The sequence below is a fragment of the Phoca vitulina genome, unplaced genomic scaffold (assembly GCF_004348235.1).
Source record: "Phoca vitulina isolate PV1807 unplaced genomic scaffold, GSC_HSeal_1.0 scaffold21, whole genome shotgun sequence".
Taxonomy (NCBI): Eukaryota; Metazoa; Chordata; class Mammalia; order Carnivora; family Phocidae; genus Phoca; species Phoca vitulina.
In genome coordinates this window covers 25,654,093-25,663,649 of record NW_022589724.1, presented here as the reverse complement: position 1 = coordinate 25,663,649, position 9,557 = coordinate 25,654,093, and the positions used below count along the sequence as shown (strand labels likewise).

At 61.5% G+C, this 9,557-nt stretch overlaps 1 protein-coding gene across 1 annotated transcript in view; it reads left to right on the top strand.

The window, feature by feature from the left end:
* Window positions 1–9,557, top strand: part of NIBAN2 (niban apoptosis regulator 2) — a 50,942-nt gene that overhangs the window by 38,648 nt on the left and 2,737 nt on the right. The window contains exons 5-11 of the mRNA XM_032418916.1: window positions 1,375–1,542; window positions 6,046–6,161; window positions 6,690–6,794; window positions 6,880–7,042; window positions 7,970–8,157; window positions 8,788–8,943; window positions 9,375–9,491. Of these exons, the coding sequence (XP_032274807.1) occupies window positions 1,375–1,542; window positions 6,046–6,161; window positions 6,690–6,794; window positions 6,880–7,042; window positions 7,970–8,157; window positions 8,788–8,943; window positions 9,375–9,491 (1,013 nt within the window). The remainder of the gene's footprint in view (window positions 1–1,374; window positions 1,543–6,045; window positions 6,162–6,689; window positions 6,795–6,879; window positions 7,043–7,969; window positions 8,158–8,787; window positions 8,944–9,374; window positions 9,492–9,557) is intronic.

The window sequence follows — 9,557 nt, the reverse complement described above, 5'->3', positions numbered from 1 at the left end:
GCCCCCCCCCGCGCCCCCTCTCCCCTCTGAGGACATGAGCTCCCCCCCCGAAGCCTGGCCGCTCTCTCTGCGAACCCGGCGCCTCGAGTTCTGGGCCCCCCCCCCCCCCCCCCCCCCCGTCCCAGGCCGAGATGCCCTGCTTAGGCCCAGGAGGTGGCCGGGGGGAGAGGGCAGTCCTGATCCCAGAACTCCAGGCTCCACGTTTGCAGAGAGAGCGGCCAGGCTTCGAAGGGACAGCTCATGTCCTCAGAGGGGAGACTGGGAGAGGGTTTGCAGGAGGCCACCCAGTGAACTGGGACTGGACTGGTGTTGACTCCCACCTGTGTGCCCGCTTCCTGAGCCTTATAGTCAGAGCTATGCTGTGGGGGCCCCTCCCTCTGCCCTTCCCACCTCCCTGAGGCCTTGCGAGCCCCCTGGAGGAGATGACCCAGGTGGCCCTGCTTTGTACACTGTGGAGTCAGCTCTGCATTTGTGAGGAGTTATTCTAGGTGTCCTGTTTGCACCCCACCCTGTCGGAGGCTCCCAGAAGCCTTACAGGAGCACATCGGCCTCCCGGATGATCCCAGGGAAACCAGGGGGTGGGGAAGTAGCCGATCTGGGGGGCAGCCTGTGCCCCCAGATGGGGCTTGGGAGTAGAGCGCCCCGTGTGGTTGAGGGCTCAGCGAGAGCCCAGCATTCCTGGATTCCAGCCCCGACTCTGGCTTTGTTTTTGTTGTGTCTTCTCCGGCAACTTGGCACTGGGAGGACTGACCTTGGGGTGTTGTGTAGACCCTGTGAGGTGCTGTGTGCACCCAAGCCCCACACCAGGGATGCAGAGCCAGGGCTTGAAGAAGAACTGTCATTGTGTTATTAACAGTGGCGAGGTCCCAGCCCAGGACCACTTATCTCACTGGATCTCGAATATCCGTGGGGACAAAATAGAGAAAAATCTCCTTTTATTTATTTTCTGTCCCCCACCACCCCACCCCAGCCCTCCCTCCCCCTTGGGACATTTAAGCCACACTTTGGCCTCCATAGCTGAAATTTGGAGGGAAACCCAAGAAGGTAATGCTCAGCCTCTGAGCCTAAGGGCTCTGACCCCGTGTTCCTTGTGCTGGAGGCGCGGAGTTTGGAGCCTTTCCCCAGATGCAATGCCAGCTTTGGGAAATGGGTCTAAACAGATGCTGGGGGATTCTGAGGTCCCTTTAGCTGGGCTGTGGGGGATGCAGTGACAAGCATGCTGCCTCCCCACTGACTTGCTGGTCAGCCCAGAGCAGGCCAGCCCTGTCTGGGCTTCAGCCGCCCCTGGGAGCTGGGCCCAGGGATCCGCCGCCTGCCGTCCCCGGCAGACAGAAGCTGCAGAGGGCGGCGGCTCAGCGGGCGCTGTCTCCGCAGGGACCACGTCAAAATCGGGCACCGCCCCCATCCTCAAGTGCCCCACGCAGTTCCCGCTCATCCTCTGGCACCCTTCCGCCCGGCACTACTACTTCTGCATGATGACGGAAGCCGAGCAGGACAAGTGGCAGGCGGTCCTGCAGGACTGCATCCGGCACTGCAACAATGGTGAGGGGCCTGGGGATCGGCGGCGGCGGGGGGCGTGGCCTGGGACATGCGCCGAGTGGCGACACCTAGTGGCTGAGTGTGGTGCGGCAACCCTGCTCTGCGAGCTGTTCTCCGGTTCGGGCCGGGGTTGTAGGAAAGCCACTGCGATGTTGCCTTTTAACCTTCTCCCTTGAAGAAAACAGTTCTGTCCTGCTCGGAGAAAATTGGGGAGATTGTTCTCAGAGGGGGTATGGTCGTTGAGCCCTTGGACCCTGCGGCACAGAATCACAGTCCCGATTCTGCCCCTTCCTAGCAACATGACTTGAGGATACCAGCTTACCTCTCGGAGCCTGTATAAAATGGGGTAATAACCCCTCCCGAGTCTTAGGGTGTTTGTAAGGATTCACAGAGTCTGCTCGATGCTTGGTGTAAAGACTTCTGTTATTTATTCATTTATTTAATTTCTTTTGAAAGATTTTATTTTTAAGCGGTATCAACCTGCAGTGTGGGTCTCGAACCCACAACCCCCAGATCAAGAGTTGCACACCCCACCGACTGAGCCAGCCAGGCGCCCCAGGACTTCTCTTGTATCATTTGCTGCCTTACCCCTGACCTGTGGGGTAGCCTGGGAGTTCATGTCCTTTCTCAGGGCCTCAGTGTTCCCTTCTGTCAAGTTATGAGGTCTCTTTCCGCTCGCTCATTTGCTCAACAGACATTTTTCGTGTCGGCGCGGAGGCTGCAGCAAGGGAGCCAGAGCCGGGTCCTCCTCTGCGCTGCTGGCAGCCCCGTGGCGGGGCGGGGGAGGGGCGGATGTTAGGCAGGAGGAGCAGCTGTGCCGGGGGCTGGGTGGGAGCCGCCCCGAGAGCCTGGAGGGTGTGTATGTGCTGGGGGCCGCTGATCCTGTGTGTGCAGAGGGGGGCCGCTGAGACCTGAAGGGTGAATGGTCCTCGAGTAGGGGGAGCAGCGTTCTAGCCTTGAACACAGAGGGCAGCCTGGAGGTGGGGACAGTTGAGAGGAGTTGCATGAAGCCTTGCAGTGGGGGAGGGTGACCCAATGCGCTGGGGGGCACTGGGGTCCGGTTCAGAGGGCCCTGCAGGGCCCTAAGGAGTTTGATCGAAAACGGGGACAGTGGGGCACTGAGGGTCTTGGTGCTCTCGCGGAAGGAACAACCTGTGCTGAAACCTGAACCTCCTTCCTGGTGACCTGGCCACCGCCCCCACCCTCCCTGCCCGGCATGCCTCCTGTGGTGGGGGGTGGACAGCGTGGGCACCTGGAGGCCCAGCTGCCGGGCTGACTCGGCTCGCCCCTCCCATCCTGTGTGCTGCAGAGCCGCCTCTGGTCTGGAATCTGTCAGGTGGGAGGACCCGGGCCTTCAGTCAGGCCAACCCCTGTCACCTGGGCCAGGCCTTGCCACCCACAAAAGGTCTCCTATTCCCAGATCCCCTGGGGCTGTGGGGCCAGGGCTGGGCGGAGGCCATCTGGGCTCTGGCTGCCTGGCCTGGGCACCCTCCCCGCTCGTCCCTTCTTCCTCCCTCCCTGGCCCAGCCCTGGCCCAGCTCTGGCCCAGCTCTGCCCTCTTCAGGTTTCCAGGGCTAATGGCTGACCTGGCAGGGCCACCCCAGGTCGGGGGTGGGTTCCCCATGTGCACAATGCGAGGGTGCCAAGCTTGAGCTCGGTGGGATTCCTGGGAGGGCTAACTGAGCTGGTTTGGGGGTAGCTCTTGGCCCTGTGCCTAGCACAGCTGGGAGCTCACCTGGGAGGCTGAGGGGAGCCCTGTGGGTGGGTGCGGGTGCTGTGGGCAGGAGGGGGCGGGGAAAGAAGGGGCAGCCTGCTGCTGGTTTTAGAGGAGCCTTCCTTCTACTCTGAGGACTGTGGGAAAGTTCTCTGCTTCCTCTAGCTTGGAGGCTGGGCCTGGAATTTGTGGAGCCTGGAATTGCTCACTCCGGGGGCTGCCAGGAAGTGGGGGGTGGGGAAGGAGGCCAAGCTGGGGGGACGCCAGCTCGTCCCAAGGCCCCCCTTACATCCTGCATTCCTGGAGCAGCTGGGGGTGGCAAGAGGCTGCTGGGGCACTGAGCTGAGCCCGCAGGGTGGGCCTGGGCTCCGGAGGTCAAGGCCTCTTCCTGTCTGACTGCCATTCCCCTTAGCCTGCTGCTCGGGACTGAGGAATGCAGTTTCCTTTCTCAGTCTGACCCTGACGACCCCACAGGCAGGAAGTCTCCAGGTCTGGCTGGAGCCCACCCCCGGTCCTCTGTTGGAGCCCTCCTGCTGCCATTCCCTAGCTGTATGTCCTTGGACCAGTAACGTGTCATCTCTGAGCCTGTCTCCTCCGTCAGGACAAGTGGGACTGAGAACAGCCATCCCTCACGGGGCTGTTTGAGGATGAGATGAGGGAATGTATGCGAGGTCTCAGCCCCGGCCTGGTGTCTTGGTCTGCTTGGGCCGCCATGACAAAGCGCCACAGACGGGGTGGCTTACACAATTGTGGAGGCTGGAAGTCCAAGATCAAGGTGTCAGCAGGTTAGTTTTCTTCTGAGACCTGTCTCCTTGACTTGCAGATGGCTGCCTTCTCCCTGCCCTGTGTCTTCACACAGTCCCCGCTCTGTGTGTGCACGTTTTGCATCCAAATTCCCTCTTATAAGGACACCAGTCGTACTGGATGGGGACCCACCGTAATGACCTCATTTTACCTAAATTACTTCTTTAAAGGCACTATCTCCAAATGCAGTCACCTTCCAAAGTACTAGGGGTTAGGTCTTTAACAAAGGAATTTGGGGGGACACCATGCAGCCCCTAACAGCCAGGTCCAGGGGAAGAGCTCGGGAGGAGGACCCTGTCTTGTATGAGACTCAGCGGCCCAGCATGCAGCGTAGAGCTGTCCTGAGGGTCTGAGCCCAGGGCCCAGGGCATCACGGCCTCCTGCCTGCTGCCCCCGCCCCACATCTCGCCTCCCTGCCCCTGGGAAGCAGCCCTGCCTTTCCAGCACCCCTGGCTTGTCTGTAGAATGTAAACGCCCTCAGGTGAGATCGGGTGCACGTACCGCACAGCCCACATTTTCTGTGCAAAACCTGGTCTCTGGGAGACCGTGCTCCTCCTCCCTCCCCTGGCCCGGATGGGCAGCACCCACCTCGGGCTCTGCACGGAGCACCCCTGCTCTGCTGCAGTCACCCCTGCCCGACCTCGGTCCCTGAAACGCAGCGGGGAGACCCCCCCTGCTCCCACCCTGTCCAGGGAGCTGCCGCTGCAGGGATGGCACTGGGCCTGTCCCCCCGCGCGGACGGGCGCCGACTCCTGCGGTCAGCCGGATGTGAGGGGGTCCTCCCCACGCGCAGAGGGGCTTTTTCTCTGCGGGGATGACTCAGCCTGTAGTCACTGCCGTGGGAGCTGGGGTTTTGGAGGCACAGACTGCCGTTTCCCCTTCCTCGGCTGCGGGGACACAGTGGTTGGGGGCATGTGGCCAGGGTGGCCGCCCCACTGCCTGGCTCCGCGCGCGTAACCCTGTTCTTCCCCAAGTCCGATTTTGCAACTTCCTGCCGCTTGCCTCCCCTGGCAGCCGCTCCCGGGGGCTGTGCCTTGTTCCCTGACCCACCTCGCTGGCAGGGGGAAGGGGGGCAGGCTCCCGCGGGCCGCCGCCGGCACCAGCAATGACACGAGTCCAGGACTGGTGTTCGTAGTCGGACCGGGACACCGTGGCGAACGAGGCCGACGCAGGGCCCGCCCGCGGGCAGCGAGAGCACCCCGTCGCTGCCAGGTGCTGGGTTCTGCTCAGGGGCCCCTGCCTGACCAGTTCCCAGCCCGTTCCCACGGCTGCAGCCTCACCGGGTCATTGTTCCCACTGTTCAGAAGAGGAAACTGAGGCCCTTAGGGTTCAGGGATCTGGAGCAAGACTTGGCAAGCTACAGTGCACAGCCCAGAATTGGGCCCATTACCTATTTTTGCAAATCAAGTTTTACCGGCTCGTTGGTTTCCAGATTGGCTACTTTGGTGGCTCGGTGGCAGAGTGTGGTAGTTGCAACGGAGATCATCTGGTCTGCAAAGCTGAAAATATTTACTGGCTGGCCCTTGTGGGGAAAGTTTGCGGGCCCCACTGTAGACAGTAAGGGGAGGGAGTGGGACTGGAATGAGGACCTCGGGGTTCCTTGAGCACCCTCTCTGCTGTGCCGGCAGGGTGGGGTGACCTCGGGTCCGGGCTCTACCACTCACTGCCCTGGGACCCCCAGCCAGTGGCCTGACCTTGCCGCCTGCCTGTTGATCTGTGGAGTAGGGTTGAGGGCAGTTTGGGGTGGTTGGGAAGATTTAAGAAGATAAGGAGCATACGAAGGAGACTGCCTCGCTGCTGTCGGGGAGGGTTATTACCACGGTCACTGTCGTTGCAAACACGACCGCCACCCTCTCGAGGCAGTGGGACTGCAGGTGGGGGTGTGCATGTGTCTGCACTTGGGGAGGGGCGTTCGGGCAGTCAGTGGTCTTGGTGAAGGCCACTGGGCCATCTCCCCGACCTCCTCTCTCCCTCCCTCTCCGGAGCAGGGATCCCGGAGGACTCCAAGGTAGAGGGCCCTGCCTTCACGGACGCCATCCGCATGTACCGCCAGTCAAAGGAGCTGTACGGCACCTGGGAGATGCTGTGTGGGAACGAGGTGCAGGTGAGGAGGCTGTGGAAGTCACCCCAAGGTCCAGAGAGTGGGGCCGGGCACAGAGACTCTGGGCTCGGGGTGCTCCCAGCTTGCAAGGACAGTAAGATCACTTTGGACAGGTGGAGAGACTTTATTCCATCATTTACTGATCGCCTCTCCTGACCCGGGGGCTGGGGTGCTTCTGTGAATAAGAGGGGTATGGCCTTGGCCCTTACTCTCTATCTAGCAGGAGAAACAGACATTTGACAAATAAACACGTACTTTGTGCAGGTGAGGGGGGGGGAGGGGGTGTCGTATTCCAGACAGGGAGGCAGCAGGTGCAGAGGTCCTGAGGTGGGACCCCTGATTCTGAGGATCCTGCAGGTTCCTCGAGCAGGTAAGCTGGGACCTGGGGGAATGATGCTCAGGAGAGAGGGCAGTGGAGACATGGAGCCAAGGCCAAGTCCAGGGGAGGTGGGGCTTGGGTAGAATGCGGAGACGAACCTGCCAGCTGGACATGCTCTAACTCCTGCCCCGGCTTGTGCCTCCTGGTCCTAGATCCTGAGCAACCTGGTGATGGAGGAGCTGGGCCCCGAGCTGAAGGTGGAGCTCGCCCCACGGCTGAAGGGGAAACCGCAGGAGCGACAGCGGCAGTGGATCCAGGTGGGTGCGTGCGGGCACGGAGGCGGGGGTGCGGCGCCTGCCCGGCACCCGCAGTCTGGCTCTGACGCCGCCGCGCTGCCCACAGATCTCCGACGCCGTGTACCGCCTGGTGTACGAGCAGGCCAAGGCGCACTTTGAGGCGGTGCTGTCCAAGCTGCAGCTGGCCCGGCCGGCCATGGAGGCGACCATCCGCACGGACATGGACCAGATCATCACCTCCAAGGAGCACCTGGCCAGCAAGATCCGAGGTAGGCCGGCCACCTGCCGCGCTTCAGGGGCCAGGGCGGACCTCCCGTCTGTACTTCTCACGCTAGTGACTCGATTCATTTGGTCATTTTAAAAAAGGAAAGCAAACCTGAGCCGTTGCTCTTCCAAACTCTGGGAGTTGTTTTGTGGCTATTTCTGCAAACCCAGACCTCAAAGATGTCCGTTTGTTTTGTCAAGGAAGTTCAAGCGTTTTGCTCAGCTTTGGAGGGTCACGGACTTGACCGTGGGTTCGTAGGCATCAGTTTAGCTGTGATGATTCACTCGGATCACGGCTCAGTATTCGGGGTCAGCCTGTGTTCCTTCTGTTCCCGGCCCCCTGTCCCCTGCCCTGCACACGGGCTGCGTGCAGTTTCCGAGCGTGTCGGTTGCCTGAGGCTCCTTCTCTCCTCGCTGTGCTCGTGAGCTGGATAGAACACAGAGAGCTGACTTTTATCTGGTGCAACAAACATTAGCTGGGCAGAGGAGAGGGACTTCATGACACCCTGGGGGGGAAAAGGCCTTTGTCCAAGTGTCCTGGAGCTGGTTGTGCCCAGGGGCCCGCTGCCTTGTACGTGGCCGCACAGAGCGGGGGCCGGCTCGGCGTGTGCAAAAGCCAGAGGCTCACAGAGTCTACCAGAGTGTGTTTTGTTAAACAAAGCAGCAAGACCCCTAGAGATGTTTCTTTCCACCTCGAGCAAAGCAGAACAACGCTGACACCTTTGGACGAGCCGCGCTCTTAGTTCCTTGCCCTCAGACTTTTAGAAATATCAGGGGCCAATCTCAGAATTGTTCTGAAATGTTCTTTGACGCATGGATCTATGAATCATTCAGTTTGCTGGCATCACAAGTGGTTTTCTTTAAAAGCTAATACGATAGCGAGTCTATGGGCTCCGGGTGCCATCCGCTCACCCGGCTCCCTCTGGGCGCAGCCTTCATCCTCCCCAAGGCAGAGGTGTGCGTCCGGAACCACGTCCAGCCCTACATCCCGTCCATCCTGGAGGCCCTGATGGTGCCCACCAGCCAGGGCTTCACCGAGGTGCGGGATGTCTTCTTCAAAGAGGTGACCGACATGAACCTGAACGTCATCAACGAGGGCGGTGCAGACAAGCTGGGTGAGGTGAGGCCAGGCCCCCTGCCCCGGGGACGGGAGCGCACTGGGCCTGGGTCCGCTCTGCCCCCGCCAGGCCCTCGCTGCGACTCAGGGTGTAACCTGTCACCAGAGGGTCTGCTGGAGACCAAGGGGCTGAGGGCGTGAGGCACTGGGGGGCAGCAGTCAGAGGAAAGGGGGATCGCTGACCCCCTCCACCAGGCGGGTTACACCCACGTGGGTGTCAGGTGCAGATAGAATGGATCCCATAATCTTTGCCCTCCTCTCCCACACCGCGAACCAAGGAGTACACAGACAGTAATTATCATAGAATTTGAGAACCAGAAAAGACTTAGAGATCATGAGAAACTTTCGCCTGATTTTGAGGCTGAGGAATCGGAGGCTCAGAGAGGGTGAGCGACTTGCCCAAGGTCACACAGTGCCCCAGAAGGGATGAGAACCTCTCCCCAGGCACCGTGCTGCTGGACCATGCTCCAGCCTTCACACCCTCCTCCCTCGGGGCCTGGGTCCCCCCAGCTTACCCTGCAGGTAGTCCCTGCAGGGGGCCAGGCCCGGACTCCCAGGGCCTGGGCAAGCTGTGGGTCTGCAGGGCCTGCCTCCACTCTGGGAGCCCCGGCTCAGGTACCCGCTTCCCTACAGTACATGGAGAAGCTGTCCCAGCTGGCCTACCACCCCCTCAAGATGCAGAGCTGCTACGAGAAGATGGAGCCGCTGCGGCTCGACGGGCTGCAGCAGCGTTTCGACGTGTCCAGCACATCCGTGTTCAAGCAGCGAGCCCAGATCCACATGCGAGAGGTGGGCCCCAGCACCCCCCACGTCCCACAGGCCCTGGCTCCTGGGGAGAGGCCCTGCCTCCTCCTGGGCCTCGCGGCAGCTGCGCTCAGCCCCTCGAGTGCTCCTACGTGCTGGAACACCTGTCCCTCTGTTCACCCGGCTAATCTGGACTCCTCGTCCAGGTCTTGCCCTAGAGACCCCTTCCTCCAGGAAGCCCTCCTTGCTCCCCAAGCCCCTCCCTGCAAGGCCCAGGACCTCTGTTTCCTTGAGGCAGGGACTGGCTGGTGCCCAGCACTGTGCCAGCACACAGCAGACAGTAAAGATGGGGGGGAACACGGAGGTGCACACACAGGCCGCCCCCACACCTCCCTACAGCCCTGGGGCACAGGCTCAGGAGCCCCTCCGAGGCGTGCAGGAAGGGGCCTTCACGTGCCCCGCGGTGTGCCCTGCAGCAAATGGACAATGCCGTGTACACGTTTGAGACCCTCCTGCACCAGGAGCTGGGGAAGGGGCCCACCAAGGAGGAGCTGTGCAAGTCCATCCAGCGGATCCTGGAGCGGGTGCTGAAGGTGAGCGGCCTGGCCCCTGAGCCCAGTCCCCGGGCTGGTACCAGGCTCGCTGCCCCTACGGGAGGC